Genomic DNA, 24,305 nt, shown 5'->3' with positions numbered 1-24,305 from the left:
TCCCAATTTTCTGCACTGCCTGCACTCTGCGTTGCGGAAACGGCAGGTCCTCCTCTCGTGACTTTCTCCACAGCTTGCGCAGTTCCCTCCTTCTCGTCGAGGCAGCTGTGGTATGTGGGCTGCTTGAGTGCGCTGCTATACTCGGTGCACCTCCTCCCTGTTGGATCCTGAGTCGTCGGTGAGGTCTTGGTGAGTCAAGCCCTGCACATTTTTTGAATTCAGGCGGTCAGCCATTTTGTTGTTGTTGTAGCTCCACGTGCATGTGGGACTTCAGGATTAACTGGTATCCCCCAGTTAGTTCCCAACATAAGGTTTGGGTGCTATAGACTTGATGGCTAAATGAGACAATACATGCTGACTAAAATAGTGGCTACCACATATAGAAGTGATAATGAGAAATAACCCTGAATTTTGGTTGAATTGAATAAGTATTGGTTATATTACAATATTATAGTTTAGCTGTCATGGCCTTTAAAAGCTGATCAATAGAGATGCAGTTTTCTTAATGAATATAATGTTCCCAGGTTGGATAACATGGAATAATTAGTCAACCGGCCAACAGAATGTGTGAGACATCATAAAGAGAATTCCGATATGGTGTGAAATAGCCCATTAGAGTGTAATGCATGGTTTGTCAATTTACAAAGTGAAATAGCTGCTTTCCTGTGACTTTTGGCCTGAGTACATGCTGTTATTTTAAACAGCTTTGCTGCCAACAAAATGCTGAGAGGCACACATGAGATTGTTACTTTCAGTGAGGTGCCTCAAATGCAAGAATGCCAACCTTAGATGACATTTTAGAGCACATTGGAGAATTTGACTTGTACCAGAAAAGGGCCTTTTTTGTGCTGTGTCTGCTCTCTGCTGCCTTCACACCCATCTATGTTGGTATTGTTTTCCTGGGTTTTATACCAGAGCACCGCTGCCGGAGTCCTGGAGTTGCCCAGTTAAGTAACCGTTGTGACTGGAGTCTTGAGGAAGAGCTGAATTACACCCTTCCAAAGGGTGAGACCCATGGGGATGCTTTCACTAGCCAGTGCAAGAGATATGATGTCGACTGGAACGCAACTGAGCTGAGCTGCATAAATCCGCTAGATTTTTCCACTACTTACAGGAACAGAAGCAGTATTCCTCTCACTGCATGTCAAGATGGCTGGCTTTATGATTTCCCAGGATCATCCATCGTGACTGAGGTAAGAAGTAAGCAGCTGTTTTCTAGAAGGCAATACCAACATTAACAGCTGAACCCTGAAAGGATCTGTATGAGTCTGCTGGGCAGCTTAAAGAGTCCTTGGAGGTCCTTCAATAGCTGCTAGAGAGAAGGGCTTCTGGAACACAGGAATCTTCTTCTACCGAGTCAGCATTGTCTGTTTGGACTGGCAGCTAATCGTCATAGTCTCAAGCAGAAGTCTCTCTCAGCCCTACCTGGAAAAGGCAAGGATCAAAGCTGGGACTTTCTGAACGCAGAAGCATGTGCTGTGCTGCTGAGCTATGATCCCCCTCTATAGATGCTTCTCAACTGTGAAACTCTTTCCCCCAAGGCAGTTATGCCTGGCACCATTGGTATTTACCAAATAGGCACTAAGCAAAGTCTGCCCTGTTCATTTGGTAGGCGATTTAATATTACTTGCTGTGAATAGTTCTTAAGCCCCTCATCCATGGCAATTGTTTTCAGGGTTAATTTCAACATTGCTATTAACATTATGCTTGTTCCAAGCTTAAGCTAGCTGCACTTAGGTCCCATTGAACTCAATGTGAAAGATTAGTCATGACATTGATTTCACTAGGAACCAAGTTCTCCAGTCTATTTTTTGAAAGCTTTTTGCTTCTCTTTGTTTGTTAATGGTTTGCGTATCTGATTTTAATTGTTATTTTTAATGGTGTTCTTTCATTTGATGCTTGTTCACTCCCTTGCATACTGACAATGATATAAAGGTGGCATGGAAATGTTTTAAAATAAGCAAGCATAACTCCTACGCAAAAAAGCCACTCAGCTTAAGATATTGCTTGTGTATGGGGATGTTGGAGGGTGGTAGTTGAAATGGCCATACACTTTAGAATGAAATAGTCCTGAGAGATGCTCTTCAAATGATTTGGAATAACAGTTATATTGAAATCTCACTCAAGGTATGGAATTTTATTTTATTTTTGCATTGTCTCTGACCTGGATGTGTTTTCTTTTAGTTTAACCTGGTATGTGAAGATGCCTGGAAACTGGACTTGTTTCAGTCATGTGTGAATGTGGGATTTTTTGTTGGTTCCATAAGCATTGGCTACATGGCAGACAGGTAGGTCAAATTTTATATATACAATTGGAGTATTTATTGTTGTATAGCCACAGGCTATATAAGAATGCAGCATAGCTTTGCTGGAAAAATATTGTTTTTAACTGAACTTCAATGAGCTGGCTAAAATATCTGAACTGATTACTGGCCTCAGCTGCATATGAGAATTGGCTCCCTTTATTTTGCCTGGTGATGGCCAAGAAACTTGAACTCTTGTATGTACACACCATTAACAGCTGGTTTACAGCACATGCCTAACTCTTCTGTTTAGAAGCAAGTCCTGTTAAATTCAATGGGGGAGAGAATACATGCAAACTCGGCAGTTTCAAGACAAGTTAGTTATGTGGCACTCTGATCCCAAGAGGTACCAGGGCTGCAGATTTTGTAGAAAATCATACTTGTTAATATTGTTAATTGGTGAAGATGTGGAAAAGCTGCTTCAAAAGCATTGTTTATAGTGATAGCTCAGGTGGTAGAGCATGAGGCTCTTAATCTGAGGGCTGTGGGTTTGAGCCCCACGTTGGGCAAAAGATTCCTGTATTGCAGGGGGTTAGACTAGATAATCCTCGTGGTCCCTTCCAACTCTATGATTCTATAATCTATTCAATCCTAAAATAAAAGTTAAATTTAAAGAAAAAAATTAATTCTTTTTTAGTTTTGTCCAATAGTAATTTAGCTTATTTTTATAGCTCCACAGCAGAACATATTCTTTGCATGCAGAAGGCCCCAGCTTCAATCACCATGTGAGCTAGGAGACATCCTTTGTCTGCAGCCCTAGAGAGCTGCTCAGAATCAGAGTAGACAATTCAGAGTTACATGGACCAGCGGTCTAGTGCAGTGTGAAGCAGTTCCACATGTCCGCATGCCCCTCTCCCCTCTTTATATGTATAATATTGACAAGTGTCATTTTTCTCCACAGGTTTGGGCGTAAGCGGTGCCTGTTAATCACCATCTTAATAAATTCCATTTCTGGTGTTCTCATGGCTTTTGCACCTAGCTACACGTGGACGGTGGTTTTCCGCTTGATACAAGGATTGGTCAGCAAAGGGGGTTGGCTAACAGGCTACATCCTGAGTAAGGCTCCTTACAGTTGTCTCTTCTGGGAATTAATCTAATAGGGATTAAACTTTACATGCAGAAGATCCCAGGTTCAATCCTTGGCAACTCCACATAGGGCTGGAAAAGACTCCCTCCTACCTCCAATCCAGAGATCTCATGCTCATTCACCTTTCTCCTAGGAACAACAGGGATTTCCAGTGATTTGATGGAACTGATAAGGTTGAAACCTTAGAATATTATCAGTCTCTCAGGGTTGTCTTGGGTCCTAAGATATCAACAAATGATGGGATGCTTTTGTTTTCTAAATAGAAATATACTTCCTGTCAAGGCTTTCTTCCATCCAGAACCCACGGGAACTCAATTCTTAGAATTCCCATTCTAAGAGAACAAGGGAGGTGTTCGTGATGAGTTCTGGCACCTCTTTTCTAGAAAAATAGCTTTGCTCCCAAACACTCTGTAGAAGCTTAGCTTTGAAAGATCTACAAGCAGCTGTCATGCTCCTGTGGGTGCTCTCTCAGTCAGCAACAAGGACAGGGTGATAAGTGCAACATAATCCAGACAAATCAGAAGTAGAGAGAATCAGTCTGGGCCCAAACCATGATCCAGAGAAAAGGAGAGCAGAACAAGAAGATGAGGTAAGGTAGAATACAGCAGGGCACACAATCCAGCCTCATCAAAACAAAAACAGAAAACCCCAGCAACTAGAAGACTCAAGAGGGAGTCCTTATATACTCTGGCCTGAACCCCTGGCCTACCTGGCAGCAGGGTCAATCCCTGTGTTCAAGGTCCTGCAGCATCCCAGCTGAGGTTTGTCAACATGGGCAGTTGTGAAGACACCTCACATCAGCTCCTTTTTGTACTTTACATGTTGATTGCAGCATCTGGGCTTGAAGAAACATGTGATCCTCACCTATTCCAATCGTATTCCATCTGAGGAATCATAAACCTCCCAGAGCTAGCAAGCCTCACCTGGCCAGCTAGTGAGCCCGGGCTGTGGGCCCTTGCCTGCCTCAGCCTCCTGGAGCACCCAACCTGCTGCTCCCTATGCCTCAGAGCCTGCTGTGTTTGTGGAGACAGGGGCCCCTCTGGCTCTGGTGATGGGCCCTGATGCTCTGGTTCCTGTGCACTGACCCCCATCCCCTCGCCATCCTCTGTTACTCCATGAGTATTTCCTATACCAACCTCTCCTTTCCCATTCCCAGCTTACCTCTTGCCAGGATCCTGTTCCTCCTCTTCCTCTTCTCTGTTGTCTTGCCAGTTCCTGACAGCCTCCTAGACCACACCCTCACTACAGCTTCTGGTAGTTCAAGCAGTTCAGGGATTGCTTATTCATGAGGGGAGCCCTTACTCAGAACAAAAGCTGCATGACACCCTGGGTCTGTAGATGCATGCTATGTTGTTACTTTTAGGCTTGGACCCAGAGCTTTTGGCACAGGCATTCTCCAGGACTGGGTGGTGGTGGGTCCACTGCCCCCTCTAACAGCTCCAGAGGTTCTTTGGAAGATCTCCCCATGGAGAAAATTTAAAGGGACACGCATCTCTCAGCTCTGGTTCCCATGGACCCTGCCTGCACCTTAAGGTCTTCACACTTTGAGGTGGGGTCTGGTTCATCCTTTGAGGACTCCCTATCTGGTACCAGGTCAGGGCTAGACATGACAGTGGCTTTCAACAACAGCTGTGTTGGTTGAGGATGATGGGAGTTGTCAATCCACAGTTTCCCTGGCTGTCGGCGGGGAGATGGGATGGGATGTGGGAATCTACTAAGATTTGAAATATATGAAGTTCAAGGTGGCATGATAGATGGGAGATCTAGTGTGAGCTGTCTTCAGATCATTTCCCGCACCCATTTGCTTATGTTAATGAAGTTTCTCCACCCTTAAAAAGTCACAGAATTTGTTGGCCTGAGCTACAGAAGAACCGTCGGCATTGTTTACCAGGTAGCCTTTACCGTTGGACTCCTTGTGCTTACTGCTGTCGCTTATGCAATTCCTCACTGGAGGTGGCTACAACTGGCAGTTACCTTGCCAAACTTCTTCTTCTTGCTGTATTACTGGTAAGCAAGATTTCCATTACAGCCAAAAAAGCCAAGGCATCTGTATAATACCAGCATGGAAGCTTAGCTAGATGTAGTGGAAGGTACCCAACAGGGCTGGTGTCCAATTCCAGGAGGCTTTGACATGGTGCTGCCAGAGGGCCCCCACTCCTCAACATGGACACCCAACATATAAACACATCAGCTCCCAACACAGTATTTTTCTTCCTCTTCTTCCATTCAAAAGAGCCACTGCTTCATGTTCACCACCAAGCCAAGCAAGGAGGATGGTACATTGGAGCATGTTGACTCAGCTGGGTAGGGTTAGTGCGAGGGATGCTTTTGAGCCCCTGGGCCCTTGACCAGTGCCTGATCTGACTGGCCACTGGGACTGGGACTGGTATCCAGCATTTTACCATGTAAAAGAGAACTCACAGTGTAGGATATTTGGCATGGAGGTGACAGTCCTCACTTCAAATGTCTCGTGCAACTCAGGCCAACTTCCATATGGCCTTATCCCTTTACTAGTAATGTTTTTACAGTGTCATGCATTTTGCTACTATCTAATAATGCCCCATTTCTTGCTGTTCTAGGTGCCTTCCGGAGTCTCCAAGGTGGCTGATAGCCCAACAGGAAAATGACAAAGCCCTGAAAATTATTAAACGCATTGCCAAGGGAAACCGGAAGAAGCTGCCTCCCTCTATGCAGGTAACCCGACCTATTTTGCCTTCAAAGTTACATAAGGCACGCCGATGCACAGTTTGTATATGGGTTAGAAATCCAAACAGAGGCCATTTTGGCAAGCCAGAATACGGCAAACATGGAAGCGTTTGTAAACTTCAAAACCAATTCTGGTCCCACATGCAATGAAGCTGGGAGGGGTGATCAGTGGAGCCAGATATTGGAGTAAAATAGGCCACAACTTTATTGATTATGGGAGAAAAGGCATGGGCATGGATCTGTTAATCAACTAGGCTGAGTGCTGGTTGATATGCTGTCAACCAGCAGATGGGGTTGGCTGGTGCTGGGAAGGCACTGAGCCACTGGTAGGGAGTGCTATGGCCTGTCAACCCCTAACTGGGCTTCTGGACAGGATATGCCACCCTCCAAGACTCATAAAGGGGATCTCTTGATGGCATGGAGCAGAGTGCCCCTCCCCTGTCCCTGCTTCCTAAAGATTCAGCCCAATACCTCTCCCACCATCACAAGTTGTTACGCAGTAGACAAAAACTCACAGGTCCAATCACTGGCTCCCCCGTGGCTGGTTCCGCCCCACCCTCCCACATGGCTGCCCAAAGGATGTGAAATGCCATTGGGCCACAGAAGAGAATAAAGACACTGGTCCCCTCCCACCCTGAACCGGAATAGGGCTGCAAACATGGCTCCCTGATGAGTCAGGGAACTAGAACTTCCTGTAGAATAATTGTCCTCCTAGCCCACTGTGGTTTGAAGGTTATATCTAAAATCAAGCTGCACATGTGTGTTTTTTAAAGCTCCTTCACCCATTAAGGTTTTACAAGAATCCCTGCAGCTATGACTGGAAACTTTCAAGCTCCACTTTTTTTGTTTAGATTCCTTCCTGCTTTGCACTAGATGACCCTCAGAATCCCTTCCAACCCTACAAATCTATGATCCGTTTTCCTGCGCCCCCCTTAATGCCCCAATGATACAAACATTGCTTGTTTGCCCTTATAGGATCTTCAGTCTGAGGAAGAGATGGGTGACAAACCAATCCCTCTATTTCTGGACCTGGTGAGAACACCGCAGATAAGGAAACACACCCTCATCTTGATGTACTCTTGGTAAGGAAAGTCCTTGCAAAACTTTCTATTAAAGCAATTGCTCCAAATCATTAAATTTCTAGGGCACAATCCTCTCCCCACCTTGCAACTCACAGTGGAGAGCCCTAAAGGACTCGATGGAACTCTTTAATTCCCCTTCCGTAGTGAGCATCATTGGTTGATCCACAAGCACTTTCCACTCTGCCAGTCCTCCTCAGGGCTGCCTACATAGCTCCAATTAGGCCCCATATTTAATTTTAAGCTGCCCTACATATTTGGCTAAGGGACGCAGGTGGCGCTGTGGGTTAAACCACAGAGCCTAGGGCTTGCTGATCAGAAGGTTGGCGGTTCGAATCCCCGCGACTGGGTGAGCTCCCGTTGCTCGGTCCCTGCTCCTGCCAACCTAGCAGTTCAAAAGCACGTCAAAGTGCAAGTAGATAAATAGGTACCGCTCTGGCAGGAAGGTAAACGGCGTTTCCGTGCGCTGCTCTGGTTCGCCAGAAGCGGCTTAGTCATGCTGGCCACATGACCCGGAAGCTGTACGCCGGCTCCCTCGGCCAATAAAGCGAGATGAGCGTCGCAACCCCAGAGTCAGCCACGAGTGGACCTAATGGTCAGGGGTCCCTTTACCTTTACCTTTACCTTTACATATTTGGCTGGAACTATGAGTAGGCTTTCTGCACACAAAAAAAACAACCCCAGCCCTGGAAAGAGCCTGGCTTCACTTGGCTTCTGTTTTTTGTCTAGGTTCACAAGCTCGGTGCTGTACCAGGGCCTCATCATGCACATGGGAATTGGTGGCGGCAACATTTACCTGGACTTTTTTTACTCTGCTCTGGTTGAATTTCCAGCCGCCTTCATACTCATCCTCACAGTGGACCGCATTGGCCGCCGCCATCCCTGGGCTGCAGCAAATCTGGCAGCAGGAGCCGCCTGTCTCCTTACAGCCCTAGTGCCTGAAGGTGAGCAAGATGGGCGCTGAAATGGACCTATACGTTCTCTCTTTTTTCTGGCTTTCTCCATATAGGGCAAAATATACAGGAACTTGGACCTGCAGGGAGAATATCAGCTTGAGAGGGGTGGGGATTCTGAAAGGAAAATGACTGGCAGGGGAAGGGTTGAGCTCCTTCTTTCCCATCCTGAGTGTAACCCAATCTAGCAGCAAAACCCAGTCATCCGAATGTGTATGTGCGCTCAGAATCGATGCCCCAAGGGCAAGGAACCTGTGACCCTTCAAATTTTGCTGGCAAGGCCAAACCAAGACATTTTGGCACCTCCAAAATGGCGTCACTCCCCCACCAGGGAAGAAGGGGTGAGTGAAGAGCTAAAGAAAAAGAAGGGGGGTATCTACATTGGGAATGGGGGAGGGGGTAAAGATTCACATTGGAAACAAGGGTAGGAGGAGACCAGCAGTTTCTCCTATTTGCCAAGAGGCCGCTGTAGAGGTGGCATTGGGTGGCGGCTGCTGAGGAGGCAGCAGATCTGGCATCCACTGCTATTGCTGCCACTGTGGCAGCACCACCACCAATGGACAATGTATTCCTTGAAGGTCAGATCTGCTTCTCCTGTGGATTCTGCCACCTGAGGCGGTTGCTTCAGCTTGCCTCATGGGTGGGTCGGCCCTGGTTGCTAGACTACAACTCAGCGAGGAATGAATCCAACAATATCTGGAGGGTTGCAGGATCTCTATCCCTAAGCTATCTATATCAAGTATGACTTCACCCTGCTGCAGGGTATTGTGTGTAGGTGCTCTTCACTTATATATATCCAACGTTCGGATAAGAAAACCCTATGGCAGTCATTTCTGTTAACTGGTTTGCACCAATCTCAAGAATTCTGGCTACATATTGAGCTAGTCTTTCATTAACGGCATCCATTCAAGGTTTCATCCTTCAAATACACAAGGCAACTCCATTTCTAATTCATTTTCTCTGTGTGTTTGTGTACCTGTGAATGTTGATTCATTACTTCCTGACAAATACCAGGTGCCACAAACACAAAAGTATTGTGTATAGTATTTGCCCCTTGAAATACAATTTCTAAGAACGTGTAACATTTAATACCAATTTTGCAGAGAAAACCTAAGAAGCTGTAAAAGCTTTCAACTTCTTAACAGAGTGTGCAATGTCTTTTCAGATCTCTATTGGCTTAAAATGACTGCCGCTTGCATAGGCAGGATGGGCATTACAATGTGCTATGAAATGATTTGCTTGGTCAATGCAGAACTATACCCAACTTTCCTCAGGTGAGTGAGCCATCTTCTGATACTATAGGATGGGCTGGTGTCCCTTTGTCATAAGGACCAGTTGACAGTCAAATGTAGAAGAAGAAGAGTTTGGATTTGATATCCCGCTTTATCACTACCCGAAGGAGTCTCAAAGCGGCTAACATTCTCCTTTCCCTCCCTCCCCCACAACAAACACTCTGTGAGGTGAGTGGGGCTGAGAGACTTCAAAGAAGTGTGACTAGCCCAAGGTCACCCAGCAGCTGCATGTGGAGGAGTGGGGACGCTAACCCGGTTCACCAGATTATGAGTCCACCGCTCTTAACCACTGCACCACACTGGCTCTCTGCTTAGGCTGTGGGTGCAATGATATTAACTGTTGCTTTTCATAAGCTGGTGAAAAAAATGTGAAAGTTTATTTATTAATGAACACATCTGTAGACAATCTTTCTTTTAAAAATGCTCAAGATGCCTGTCTTGCAGTTATGAAGTAAAAAAAAAAGTACAAACAGAAATAAAACAACTCTTTAAAAATCCTCAAGAGAACATGATCAAGAAGTAGGAGCTAGCAGGGAATGTGAATTTAATAGCTTTTAATGAGAGTGTTTGACCTGCTTTAATTTCCATTTTTCATTTGTTTCCACAAGTGGCTGGATCTCTGGGGCACTATGGTAACTGGGCAAAGGGGGTGATATTAGATTCTGCAGTGATATAAATAATGGCTTCCACATTTATTTTCACAGGAATCTTGGTGTTCTTGTCTGCTCTTCAATGTGTGATATTGGTGGGATCATAACTCCATTCATTGTCTACAGGCTGGCTGATGTCTGGCATGAACTTCCACTTGTTGTCTTTGGTAAGAATATGAACTACTTCTTTTATGTTGAATGAGGGTAGATTATTCATTCTCAGACAGGGAGCTGTGGTTCTCCAAATGTCACTGAACTGCAATTCTCACCTGCCCCAGTTAGAGATAGGAGAGAAATCAAATTTAAATGTGATCCTAGCTAATTTCCACTTTCTGAAACAATATGCAAACCAGTGCAGCCATCCATTGAAATACACAGTTCTCTTAATTTTGCAATGTCGTTTTCCAACCAGCTTGGTCAATGATCAAGGATGCTGGTAGTTGTGGTTCAGCAATATCTGGAGGACCACAGGTCCTGCCTCTGAGGCATTATGGGGAAGGATCTGCGTCTGTAGGTAGCCATAGGCAGATCAACCTCTCATCCATACCACTTTTGAATGCATTCAGTTATAAGTCTGTTCCATGCTCTTTCCATATTATTCTCCAAATTCATACTCAAATATCCCTAGCTAAGGTAGGTATAACTAATGGTGAAGAGGATCCGATAGAAGCTGACAGTAAACCTGCAGGCAGCTCCTATAATTGAACAAAATATCCAAAGGATCCTGGTGACCCAACTCCTGTACACTACTTGAACGTATGTTTGCTTTTATGACAGTTGGGCTTAGATTTCTTCCTTTACCTCAGAGGTTTCTTGGCAAGACATTGCAGCTAAGTTTCTATAGTCCTCTCCAAAAAAACAAACCCTAACTCCTGCTGTCAAAAACAATCCACATCATGCTATTCTGCTAAACAATTCATTTTTATCAAATTATTGTGTAATGTTATTCTCTATTGCAAATCAGGGATAGTTTTAGAATGGCACAGAGAAAGGAGATTAGGGTTACAGAGGAGCATAAAGGCAGGGTTGCAAATGATAGAACCAGTAGGAATAGCCAGGGAATGGTACAGAGCAAAGTTGCCCTACCCTTTTGAAATCTGGCAGTAAAACAGCCCTGCCACCTGCCTATGCATCTCCAAGAATAACCTTGTCCAGGCATTTGTTTCTGCATACATGGCAACAGCACATGCACCAGCAGTGTCCCCAAGCTGATTTGGGATCAGCTTAGTCTACTTCAGCATCCGTAGGGTGGATGTTGGAAACTGCCCAATCAACCCCCTTCACACTGAGCCAATCAAGAGTCATTGTTGAAGGGATGAGTCTTATTCCATGTATTCCTCCTGGCGGCTTCACACAATAGATATCTGCGGGTACCAAACACCTAAGCAGGACTTGAAAGAGTTCAAATATAGGAGCTGTCAGTCTTAGAATTCTGAAAACATTCTCTCAGTGACAGCAAACTACTCTTCAAAAACAGTGGCTTCAGTTCTAGAACACATTATCTGCATACTCACATCCTTTTTCAAATGCCCAGAGATGGTACATTCAGAGCAAATTCAGAGGAAATCACCTCTGGACATTTGAAAAAGGATGTGAGTATGCAGAGATACTCTGAAATATAAGTGATACATTTAATCTATATTCTCACTGTGGTGAATTCCTATGAACTGCAGCTGATTCTCCTATCTAAGGAGATTCTGGAGAAAAATGAGATCACTCATAAAATAGTCTGCAGGTGGGGGAGAGGAAGAGAACTTGCATCTACACGCTGCCATTTCCTTTAATACAGTTCAGCAATATCTTATTGGCACGACTTACAAATTGCTATAGGGCCTTAGTATTGTTTCACATAGGGTGGTCTGTCTCAACTGATCTTTTGTTTGTGCCGTGTGTCTGAAGCTGTGATTGGTCTCATTGACGGTGGCTTGGTTCTGCTCTTACCTGAAACCAAAGGAAAAGCTTTACCTGAGACTATTGAAGATGCCGAAAATATGCACAGGTATGGTCCTGTATAACATATCTTATAGAGAAAGGCATTCTTAGTGAATGAGAGCTCTAGTTGGGCATTCAGCAGCGCCAGGAGAAAGGGGGAGTGCATGGGGGCATGTGTTCCACATAGGGTGAGCTGCCTTGATCTTCCTGTGTTGAGCCTGATGTGATGAGCTCTGAACAGAACTCCTCAATGACTTTGAAGGAAGGTGCTTAGAATGCTGATAAGGCAGAGTCTCAATCTAACTGCATTCAGCAGAGAGTGGTAAGAAGCCCACTCCAGGCCTTCAAACTCAGCCTGTGAAGGTCTTCTGTGTGGGCTCAATAGTTGGAAGTGGCGCTCGCACTCAGAACCCCACTGCCCTTTTCACACATTCATGTTGCATGCCTGAAGAAGGTGGGTAGGAACGACATATGGCCAGCAGAAGGAATTGTTGGAGAGGAGCAACCAGCAAAAACTAAATTTAGATTTGTAGAGTGTGATTTCCCATTACAGGGGCAAATGAAATCAGGGGTGGGGAGTGGTCACAGCTGGAGCCTGAAATGTGATAATGTGGGTGATAATGTCCTGTTGGTCAGACAAAGGCAGAAAATTAGGCTCCTAATATTTATACCAGACCTGGCCAATCTGGAAGCTTCATTGTTCCTGCCAATCATATGGCATATGTCTGCTTCTTCCTAAGGTTTTGAGTATAGGTATGGCAGCTAATTTTTGGCGATCACTCATAGCCAAGTATGATTGTCTTCCATAAACATGGTTTTAACAATGAATCCGTGACTGTGGAGGCCAATTCTGGATCCACACGTCCTTCCACAGTGGGGACATAGGTTTCCAGGCAGGAGCTGATCACGGTGTGGATTTGCCAAGTGTGCCTTCCTCTTAGCACATTTCTCCCTTGCATCCTGAGTTTGAGTGTCTTCAAAGCCCATGACACCTTTGGTAAAGGCTGTTCTCCAACTGGAGCACTCACAGGCCAGTGTTTCCCAATTGTTGGTGTTTATACTACTTTTTTTTAATTGACCCTTTAAATTTTTTAAGTGACCCTGCTGGGAGTACGAGATTCCCGACGGCTTCACTCACAAGGGTCATAGAAATGTGCAAGCCCACTCACGACAAGGTGATGATCCAGCGAGTGAGGGCAGCTAATAGAGCTGGTAGCAACACGCAGCACCCTTGGGCAGGCCCCTGGGGGCAAGTGTCCTACAAAGACCTATTAACATCCATTGGAGGGGATTTTAAATGGAAGGCAGCTCACAGATGCATTTCACAGATTGCTGTAATACTGCCCTAACTAGCAGGTGTGCCAGGAGGAGGCAATGATGTTACGTTAAGACCCACCAGCTGCAATGAGGCTTGTGACTTCCAAGATTGAGGAGAGAAGTTTAACTCTTTACCTCTAACCGCAGCCCTAATGAAAAAGCACCCCTCCAAAAGCTGCTGTTCACACCAGGAGGGAAGTCTTTATTGGAGCCAAATAAAACTTCAAACTTGCTGCAAATCACAGCTTTGGAGGGGTGGTTTTTGTGATCACAGCAGGTTCAAACTCTCCCTCATTCCAGCATTCGCACGCCTGATGGGAAGTCCCATCAGCTGCTATTTACATTTAATAAAAGGTTCACGGAGCTTGAAGAGATGTATTTAGTGTAATTTAGACCCCCAAATCACGGGAGACTAAATTTCTGATTCTCTTTTCCTGTTCATGTTACTCTTCCGGCTTTGTTTCCACAGGCAAGGAAGGCCAAAAGAAAAAATTATTTATCTCCATGTTCAAACCTCAGATGCGGCAACTAATTAAGAAGAGCCATTTTCTGCATGATTTTCGCTTGATTTGGCATTAAAGAAAAATGGAGCAAGAGAGCAAACACATGCACACAGGCTGTCGTAATTTTTTGAACTTCCTTTATCCTCTGATTCTTTGCTGCTTATTCACAACTACAGTGTGTTTTTGACACTCTGCGAGACTGGAGGGAAGTCTATCAATCAGGGATGGGGAAACTAATCTTCCAAAGGTTGTTGGACTCCAAATCCCATCAGCCCAAGTCAGCATGGCCAATAATCAAGGGTGATAGTGGTCATAGTCCAGCAACATCTGGAGGGCTATAGGTACCCTTTCCCAGGGGACTTAATCAGTACACAATCTGACCAAACTACAGGTCCAGTTAAAGTGTGGAGAAGCCTAGGTCTTCCCTTGATTGCACCACACTGGGCTGGGCTATGCTAATAATGAAGTAAGAGCGCAGCCACACAAATCCTACACCCATGTTCTTTTACTAGATAGGACTAGTGGAAGGTAAATCCCAATAAATGAACTTGACTTTCTTTGGAGTAAACATTGGACCAGGCTTTGGAGGACTACAAAAGATAAATAAATAGAAGACTTGTCAAAGTCCATTATGTCAAAGTTTGACAGTTTGTATTCAAAGGGTTGAATGAGTAACAAGAGATGTGGAAATCAGTTTATGAGAATGAAACTTGCTTTAGAGTGTGGCGTTGTTTTCACAGAGTTGACAGACAGAACAATACTAGCAAAGGAAAGACTCAAACCCTACATGATGAAATTCTGTATGTGGTTTGGGAAACAAAAATGAATGGGAAGAATTCATTGCATCAGCAAATAGACAGTTTCCAAAGAAAAGGGAAGTCATTTACATCATTTTGCACTACATTCAATATTTGTTGTTGTTGTTTAGTCGTTTAGTCGTGTCCGACTCTTCGTGACCCCATGGACCAGAGCATGCCAGGCACTCCTGTCTTCCACTGCCTCCCGCAGTTTGGTCAGGCTCATGTTTGTAGCTTCGAAAACACCGTCCAACCATCTCGTCCTCTGTCGTCCCCTTCTCCTTGTGCCCTCCATATTTCCCAACATCAGTGTCTTTTCCAGGGAGTCTTCTCTTCTCATGAGGTGACCAAAGTATTGGAGTCTCAGCTTCAGGATCTGTCCTTGCAGTGAGCTCTCAGGGCTGATTTCCTGAAGAATGGATATGTTTGATCTTCTTGCAGTCCATGGGACTCTCAGGAGTCTCCTCCAGCACCATTATTCAAAAGCATCTATTCTTCGGCGATCAGCCTTCTTTATGGTTCAATATTTAGGAGGACCAATACTGTGCAACAATTCTCCCCATAGAAAAGGTTCTGATTCTGGCTATCTAGTTCACTTCACTTACAGAGTTTGGGTGCAATCTGGCCCAATTTAAGTGTATTTTAAGCCTCACTATGGAGTTAGGCAAATACTTAAATCAGAAATGAAAGACAAAAAAGTCCTTAATTTTGGTCAGTTCTTAATGTAGCCTTCTGTGTGCCTCATCTCATGTGCCCATGTGCGTGCACAAACCCCTCCTTGTCCCCATCTTGTCCATCCATTTCAGGTATCTAATGATGTAAGCTGTTTTCTCATGCCAATTTCTCAGTGCAAAATTCTAGGCATTTGAGACACTTATCCAGGATTTGTGTTTCCTTTGGGGATGGAGCCACTGGGGAGACTGTGGTTTCTTTATGATATATGGTTTCTTTACACATATATACAACCTGAGCCTATGATGGAGGGGCTCACACAAGTAACACTCCAATAAGGTCCTGCTTCTCCTATAGCCACAGCCTTGGATTGAAGCAGAAATCAAACATTGTGCTCTGCCTCTCTGGTTTCCAGCCTGTAACTATACTGCTGGGTCGCATCACATACACTTTCAACTCTAAACTCTGGCTTTTGTCCTCACTATATGCAAGTTGGGGGAACCCCACCTATTTGCCATCTCACACAGAGCCCCCTCTCCTTTGCTTTCTTAATGACTCATGACTGTTCCTTTGCTGTCTTAATGGCCCATCACCCTGAAAAAAGAATGCCCCCCAGAACAATAGATATTCAGCCGAGTTTGAAGATAGATAGACAGATGGCCAATCAGACTGTATCATCACAACATAATTTGAATTAAGGTCATTTCTAAGAACAATTTTTTTAAAATGTGCACTATATGCTACCTTTACAGTACTCATCCATTTAACAGATGCACACACAGGACAAAAATATATATATTTATTTTTTTAGTATAATGACCTTTACATTACAGTCAGTTAAAGTCCTCACGGCTTTATTTCCTAGACAAGCTGGTTAATTCTCAGAGCCTTTTACAAACTATAGCTGAAAGAACACTGATTTTCAAATAATACTTTCCATTCGCTTGTCATTAATTGAGCTGCTTAGCACGGTGCCGATGAAAGTTTTCTACATCCTCGATGGTCTCAGGCAAAGTTCTCCCTTTGGTCTCAGGCAGAAATAGCACTGATCCGGCAGCAATCAAACCAACTGCAGCTGGCAATGAAACACATAAAAGGCAGTTAAGACCCAACATACGGTAATGCACATTTTAAAAAACCAGCTCACTGTAAATCACGAAGGTAGTTCAATATGCAGACCACCCCCTTAAATTTAGCACAACTCACTTCCAAGTAAACATGCTTAGGAAAATTGGGGAAATCAAGAACTCACAAACAGGACAAGGAAGTGCTGAACAAAACTTAATAATAGACAGGATGAGAAAAAAGCAAACTGGAGTGCAATACAGGTAAGAGAGAGAGACTTGTTTGGTGACTCAATATCCTTGGTAGTTGGTATTCAGCCTACTTTAACTGGAGGTGTGGTCCTCCTTAAAGAATCGGTTTGCAGCTTAGGAGTGCAGTTTCTTTATGGCCTTTAAACTGGACGCTCTGCTAATGTCCACTGGGCCAGAGTTTTCCCACTAACTTAGGCTAATGTGTCAGTTGTGGTCCCTGGTGTTCTGAGACCGCCTTGCTCTAGTCCAGGGGTCAGCTAACTTTTTCAGCAGGGGGCCAGTCCACTGTCCCTCAGACCTTGTGGGGGGCTGGACTATATTTTGAAAAATAAATAAGAACGAATTCCTACGCCCCACAAATAACCCAGAGATGCATTTTAAATAAAAGCACACATTCTACTCATGTAAAAATACCAGGCATGCCCTAAAATAACCCAGAGGTGCATTTTAAATAAAAGGGCACATTCTACTCATTTAAAAACACACTGTCTGTGGGCCAGATTTAGAAGGTGATTGGGCCGGATCCGGTCCCCGGGTCTTAGTTTGCCTACCCATGCTCTAGTCATAAATGCTATTGCAACATCAATGTACAGTACTGCAATGTTTTTAACATGGGAGCTGTAAAAACTGCTCAGAAATTTTAGCTGGTTCTAAACATGAGAACTAGATTTGTTATTGAAATGTGCCTGTCTGAACATATTTCTGTTGGCTGTTTGCAGTATGGTAGCGCTGCAGAGAGCTTGCTGGGGAGACCATGCATTTTAAAAAAAAAAGGACTCAAAAATAACTTAAACAAGGTTTTAATAAGAAAAACAAAAACTCCTTTTACACTAAATACATTAACAACCAAACCAGACCCAACCACCAACCCATCCCCCAGGGGAATGGGAGAGCTAAGTGCTGCTCCTTATATACTACACCCAATTGCCAACACAGCTTAATCAATACAACTCAGCAGCACTTGCTATGTTTCACAGCTGTAAAGCTGGGTCTCATTATCTTGCTCTGGCCCTTGCTCTGGCCCCTTAAAGACATACACATCGGGTGGAACAATGATGAACCTTTACATTTAAAGAAACCATTCAACAATTTCATCCATGTTAACGGAAGTTTGTTACTAATCAATCTGTTTCTAGGCACAATTCAATGTGTTCGTTTTGACCTTTACAGGCTAAACAACTTATAACTAGCATATTTCTTTCACAATTTTTAAAGATTTGCTTCAGACATCCTCTCCTTTGCATTGTCTTCAAAGGGTTAGGTGGCTGGGTCTTTGCAGAGGTGGCAAAGTCTCCCTAGGAAGATTTTAAACTAGAAAAGTGGAATAGAGATATTTTGATTTTTCATTAAAAGAAGAACATACCCAAGCAACTCAAAATAGAGGATTACTTACTAAAAACTACAAGAGGTAGCTCGGACCAGATTTCTGATAGTCTATAGACAACAAATGGGGAAATTATTCCACCGAAGTCACACATGGATGAACAGACCATCACGCCGAGGTTTCTGATACAAAAGAAAAAACACACATTATATTATAAGTTTGTGTGTGTAGGAATTCAGACCTCAAAGCCAACATAAAACTTTATCCTTATCAACTGTGGTTTTCCTTACAGAAGAGAAAGAGATGCCTACATTCCAACCATTTTTTGGAGCAGATAGGAAGGTAAATATTTCCATAGTTACTGCTTGGTTACAAGAAAAATTCAGCTCATCCCAAAACCTTTAATTCTAAGAGGTCTTATTTATTAAGACCACCATGCTGGGGTGTTGGGTGTTCCCACATTCCCCTTGAAGCAAAAAAATCCATAGATATGTTCACACATTATGTGAACACTGGTAGAAGCTGTCTTTCTACACACATGAAAGTAAAAGAGTATATTTGTGTTGATTTGTATAGCTCAACTATTGTGCGGACTGGTACACAGATTATCCACTTGTTGAATGTAACATGTGAAAACCCCTCAAGGAATAGCAGTACAGATTTCAGTTTCTTTTCAGTGAGAGTGCACAGGAGAGTCTTATACCTGTAAATCTGTGATAATGTAAATATGCATTAATCTATATAAAGCAATTTCAGAAGTCACCTTTCCTTTGGTCGTCAAAAGACCTACCTGAGAAATGTGGGGTACAATTCAGTATTGACAAAACAAACCATTTCAAATGCCATCGTGACTCCTAATCTGCCAAAGCAAGATGTAATAACCTTTAGCCAGTGCATATCTGGAAAGGAAAGATTAATATTTAATTCTCTAAAGGCTCATTGAAGGAAGGCAATTAATACCAATGACATAACAGATTATCATTTCCCAGAGTACTGGTGGTAGATAAATCTCTGATTTCTTAGCAGTAAGAAGTTTCAAGGACAGAGCTAATATATGGTTGTTGAGCTCTTTTGCCCAAAGTTGTTCATAAAGAAGTTGGACATTTTTAAGCTATTTCTGAGGAAAATCAGCAAAAACGACACTTCTGACATGGGCTGCCTGGACACTGCTTGTGGCTGCAGTATTCTGGATATGGATGAGAGCACACTAAAGACTTAGCTTGTCCTTGAGATACTGGCTTTATATACAAATATTCAAAGAGTGTCTAGTGGAAGGAAATAGACTGTTTCAGTAGACATCAAATACATATCCAGACAACTCACAGCTCCAGCACCTCATTCTATCTGCAAAGTGCTTTTAACTGTTTCTCTGATGCCTCCACTCTCTGATGGCTGTCTTATTCCAAAAGCTGGAGAGCAATTTCCAGCCTTCAAGACACCATTGCAATGTGTGCATGACTGTATCTTATCAACCAGCTCTTTGAGTTCTTATAGTGCTTTGCTGGTGGTGAAGCCTCTTGGACTGTGCACTAGCAACAGCTGCAACCATGTGGCCTGCGCTCCAATATCTGGGGCTTGCGGTTCCGCTCTGCCTTAATGAAGGCAGCCCCCATAACAGCGGGGGATCTTAGGCAAAGGAAAAACAAGGGTGGTTGAGGGTAAATCATCCTTGCAAATTCCCCCAGGGACAAGGGGAACGAGCTTCACTTGCAGTTCATCTTGATACCTGGCTCTCACTCTGGCATGGAACGTGGGGAGCAGGAAGGTGCTGAATGCAAAATCACTTTGCCTGGCAAAAACCCTCCAACGCTGCCATTAAGAAGCAGAGGTTCTCTTGTTCATTAGAGCTTAATTGGACTAAAGTACAGACAAAAGAGATGAGATCAAAAACTGTGGAACAAACCAACTGCAAGGACTTTAAGGTTTGAATTTGAGATAAGACTTCATTCAGTGCAAAAGATGATGGGGAGCCTATGGTTTCTTTATTTAAAGTTTTCTTCTCTACATTTATGATTCTGCAACCCTCCTCTGAATGTTAGTTTAAATTATCTTTATACAAGTGAGGATGGGAGAAATTGGATTATAAATATGGAATGCACTCCAATATCTTGCGTGGTGCATACAGTCATGAGTGCAGTTTTTGAACAATAAACTAATTCATGAATGACTGTTGTGCAAAAGTCAAGTGGTGCTCAACATCTTGTGCAAGACTGTGGGGAATGTGCAGTGCAACCAGAAGTTTCACTGCCGCATCCTTTATAGTACAATATTAGAAGGAATACCTAGTTACTTCTTGAATGACATGGTGTAACAGCTTCTGTTGGCCGTATTGACTGAGCGTTTATTACCACCTTACATATGGAATCTTCAGTGATTTCTTGGAAGGGGCAGACATATCCCACAACAGAGGAGAAGCAGACAGGCAGAACTAAATAAGGTTCCCCTCTCTCACCCGGCAGGGAAATGGATGAATGGAGATGACCAACTTGCCTTCTGGGGTGAAAGCTGCAACAAGGCAAGCCGCTCCTGCCACCAGGTTTGCGGTAGCCCAGGGATAGCGGCGGCCCATGCGCTCTGTCGTAAGTATGAGTATGAGGGCTGCTGGAAATTCAACTAGAGACGAGTAGAAAAAATCCAGGTAAACATTGTCTCCAGAAATCCCCAGGTGTATGATGAGTCCTTGGTACATGATGGCGCTTGTGAACCTAGGAAAAGAAGAACCACCGCGTTAAATGTGAAACAATGTGTTTGTCTGAAAGGAGTCATGTTCCTTTGAGAAATTTGAGACAGATATCCAGGAACTATCACTCAATATAGGATATTTTGGTCTCAAACTGTATTGTTAACCTTTGAAGTTGATACATAGTGAGGCTTTATCTATTAATTTATCTTTCTTCCCTTCTTCCCATTCTCACCCTTCTCCCTTCTTTCTACTGGGGACAAGCAAACTGGGATTGGACAAATACTGTAAACATGCTTTGCTTTCTGTTAGTCCTTTTGCTTTCTTTTGACTAACTCTAGCTCTAGATTATTATCAACTCTCTTTCTCCCTTGTCTCAGGATCAGTGGGTATACTTTGACAAATCCAAAAGACCGGGCTGAATGGGAGGTGAGATTTGAGACAGAATGAGTGCATGACATGCTTGGAATGGAATAGATCACTTCTCCTGACATGGGATAGTGCAGTGTGAAGATTGGTGGGCTATGGGAGGAAGCCTCTGGCCTGGGCACCCTTTCCCCTTCCATCCTGAATTGGGACACGCAAGTAAAAATGACTACACAAGTAGGTCTCACTAACTACGAGAAAGAGATGGGCAGATTATGCAAGCAAGGCCTAACTGCATGAATCCAGGTTGTATTCCAAGTTCCCATGTGTGCTGATGAACGACATGTGGACCTCAGGCTTAATGCTATACCTTGTTGCATGTTTAACCTTAAACACACAGGTCATGAATAAAATGATGCTCAGTAAGAATGTGCGTGCAGGGGGCAGTTTTGTATTAAACAAGCAAGGAAATTAATAATGAAGTTAAGGGTCTCTTACCAGTTATACATCAAAATAAAAGTGTATTTTCTCATTTGTGTTGTCCTCACAAGATCCATCAACGAAGGCCCCCGGTTTTCTTTCTGTTCTTTTTCTTCTTTTTCTTCTTCAAGGTTTATACTCTGTAAGATAACTGTTGCAATATTAAACAAGGGTAAAGGACCAGGGACATTTTACAGTTTAAACAGGGAGATCCCAGATACAAATTGCTTCCCAGAATGCCCCTGGAATGCCCTCTTATTCCCCTTACTAGGTCAGAGTTTGTGTGTTGCTTTGGCCAGGGCATGAGAGGAGCTGGTTCTGCTAGAGCGGTAAACTGTGGCAGTCTATTTCCCTCCCCAATGTTGGAATTCCGCCTCCAATATTACAGGGATAGATTTGACCTAACCAACGGCTCCAGGGATGCCAACTTGAATAAAATATGGTGGGGTAGGTAAGCCCCACCGCACATCACATGATGTGGTGCACACACACCATTTGAATGGCAATGCCCATCAACTGGGGGGGCAGACCTCTCAAATTTGGGGGGGGGCAAAGACCCCTTGGCCTAGGAGTTGGCTCCTGTGAATGGCTCATAGGATGCCCTCCCAGGGAGCATATAGTTAAAATAGCATACTAAGGAAGCTACTACTTTGTATGCATAAAATTCACCTCGAAACCGGCAGGCATGACTTTCCCATTCTTTTTAGCAATATCACCCATGATTTCCATAGCTCTGCCATTCTGTCCTTGAGAGATCAGCCACCTAGGAGATTCCGGCAGGCACCTGCAAACAAAAGCAGGATTCCAGAAAAGCAGCCTTATGAGGCCGTTGCAGGAAGACTCATGGTAAAATCAAGATGAAAGGAAATTCAGCCATGCAAGTCCTCACTGCTCCCTGATGCTCGTCCTTTTTGTGTCAATACACATCATAGCTGTCAACCTTCCCTTTTTTTTGTTGCGGGAAATTCCCTTATTCCAGCGCCGTTTCCCGCTGCTTCCCGCTGCTATCCCAGATTGTTAGATATCCCGTAGACTGTCCCCGGGACAGGTGAGGCTGCTGATCCCTTATTTTTGAGGCTGCTGATCCCTTATTTTCAAATCTGAAAGTTGACAGCTATGATACACATTGCCAGGCTCCAACAATGAACCATAATAGAATGCAAAGGAAGCTATTTTGAGGCAGTGCATGATCAGCACCAGGCAACTGCGCACTCATCCATGCAGATATGCCCATGAACGAATGTATGGATAGTATGAACTCAGGTGCTTAGCAGAGACAGGGGGAGGGAGGTATGGCTGAAATGTGGTACCTGCATACCTAAATTCCTCCCAGGATGTTGAAAACTGGTTTTATAGAGATGGCAAGTACTGGCACTGAATCAGAAGACAGAACGTAAGCAAACAGCACCTTACCAGTAGTAGAACAAAAGAAGGAAACACGGCAGAGTAATGGCAAGTTGCAGCCATCTCCAGTGAGGAATCACATAAGCCACAGCATCAAGGATGAGGAGGCCGAAAGCAAATGCTGTTTGGTAAAGAATAGCCACTATCCTCCTGTAGCTTGGACCAACAATTTCTGTGACTGGAAAATAAATGAGATGATCTCACAAAGACAGTTCTGAACTGAAATCTAGCTTTATACTGACCTATACTGATTCCGCTTACTACTACTACTACTATTACTACTACTACTAAAATATGTATACTGCCCTTCATCCAAAGATCACAGGCTGGTTCACAACATAAAAATACAAAACAAGAACACAAAATACATAATAAAACAAAAACAAACCAATAGCCGCCTCCAACAAACAGATTTAAAAGGCCGTAGAATGTATTATTAATAATGTACTTTGAAGAACAAACACATACAAACAGGATGATGAAAAATAATGCAAGTATATTTTCATTTTTGTGGGTCTTCTTATTGATTGTGTTTCATACACAAGGACCCTTATTGCACATTGTGCAAACTCAATATACAGAAGCTCCTTTGTGCCCAGGACAAAGAGAGTGAGTGTGTATGCACACAGATTTAGAACCTGTGGCTCTCTGAATGTTTTTCCCAGCATGACCCCAACCAGCATGACCAATGGAGCTGCAGTCCAACAGCATCTGCTTAGATCCAGTGACTGGGCAGATTATTTCATCCGCAAGAAGTTACATCAATGAGGGTGTCACACTTACTTAGAATGTAGCCTGCTGTCCAGCTGGCCTTGCTGATTAGTCCTTGGATGAAGCGAAATATCACCAACCATAAGTAGCTTGGAGCCAAGGCCACAAGAACTCCTGCGATGGAAGTGACCAGGGTGTTAATTAAGAGACTTGTTTTACGTCCGAACCTGAATTGAGGGTGAGTGACAGAAAAAATACAGAAGGGTTTTTTTTTTCAGAAACACATGCAAAAGCATGCTTTCATTAATGAATTAAGAACATTGGAATATTTAAGATGAGTCAGCTGGATCAAGCCATGAACCATCTAGTCCAGCATCCTATTCTCACACTAGGGCCCCTCAAACAAGACCCAAGCACAAGAACACTCTGCACTCTTGTGGTTTCCAAAAAACAGTTTTCAGGAGCGTTACTGCCTCCAACTATGGAGGAAGAGCACAGTTATCATGGTTAGAAGCCTTAAATAGCCTTCTCCATTTATTTGTCCAATCCTCTTTTAAAGCCACCTGGGTCGGTGACCATTAGTATTCTAGTATTCTGTCCACTTTCTCCATGGCATGCATAATTTCATAAATGTCTATCATGTCACACAAATGCCGCAACCTTTCCTCATAGGGGACTTGCTCCATTTCCTTGATTATTTTGCTCGCCCTTTTCTGAACCATTTCCCGCTCTA

The 24,305-nt window shown here is 43.7% G+C and overlaps 2 protein-coding genes across 2 annotated transcripts in view; one reads left to right on the top strand and one right to left on the bottom strand.

Annotated features, from left to right (window-relative positions):
* The first annotated feature begins 751 nt into the window (after positions 1–751).
* LOC310759058 (solute carrier family 22 member 2-like) lies at positions 752–14,464 on the top strand. Its single transcript, XM_083605868.1, has 11 exons — positions 752–1,193; positions 2,185–2,288; positions 3,205–3,359; positions 5,229–5,397; positions 5,970–6,084; positions 7,072–7,178; positions 7,905–8,119; positions 9,294–9,402; positions 10,125–10,237; positions 11,970–12,069; positions 13,789–14,464. The coding sequence occupies exons 1-11, from the start codon at positions 777–779 to the stop codon at positions 13,853–13,855; spliced, it is 1,671 nt and encodes a 556-aa protein (XP_083461994.1). The 5' UTR covers positions 752–776; the 3' UTR covers positions 13,856–14,464.
* A 1,612-nt stretch (positions 14,465–16,076) lies between these two features.
* LOC310759059 (solute carrier family 22 member 2-like) overlaps positions 16,077–24,305 on the bottom strand; it is a 12,929-nt gene continuing 4,700 nt past the window's right edge. Inside the window, exons 3-10 of the mRNA XM_083605869.1 lie at positions 23,645–23,799; positions 22,871–23,039; positions 22,127–22,241; positions 21,476–21,597; positions 20,422–20,636; positions 18,722–18,830; positions 18,001–18,113; positions 16,077–16,366 (exon numbers count right to left, since the gene is read on the bottom strand). Coding sequence (XP_083461995.1) covers positions 16,242–16,366; positions 18,001–18,113; positions 18,722–18,830; positions 20,422–20,636; positions 21,476–21,597; positions 22,127–22,241; positions 22,871–23,039; positions 23,645–23,799 — 1,123 coding nt within the window. The 3' untranslated portion in view covers positions 16,077–16,241. The remainder of the gene's footprint in view (positions 16,367–18,000; positions 18,114–18,721; positions 18,831–20,421; positions 20,637–21,475; positions 21,598–22,126; positions 22,242–22,870; positions 23,040–23,644; positions 23,800–24,305) is intronic.

Source organism: Podarcis filfolensis (genome assembly GCF_964270895.1).
Source record: "Podarcis filfolensis genome assembly, chromosome: 3".
Lineage (NCBI taxonomy): Eukaryota > Metazoa > Chordata > Lepidosauria > Squamata > Lacertidae > Podarcis > Podarcis filfolensis.
This window is presented reverse-complemented; position numbering and strand designations above follow the sequence as displayed.

Excerpts from the sequence above, each read along its gene's own strand:
- LOC310759058 (XM_083605868.1), top strand. The coding sequence starts at position 777 with ATGCCAACCTTAGATGACATTTTAGAGCACATTGGAGAATTTGACTTG. Across the intron at positions 5,398-5,969 it reads TTCTTCTTGCTGTATTACTG|GTGCCTTCCGGAGTCTCCAA; the intron begins GTAAGCAAGATT and ends TTGCTGTTCTAG. Across the intron at positions 12,070-13,788 it reads GATGCCGAAAATATGCACAG|GCAAGGAAGGCCAAAAGAAA; the intron begins GTATGGTCCTGT and ends TTGTTTCCACAG.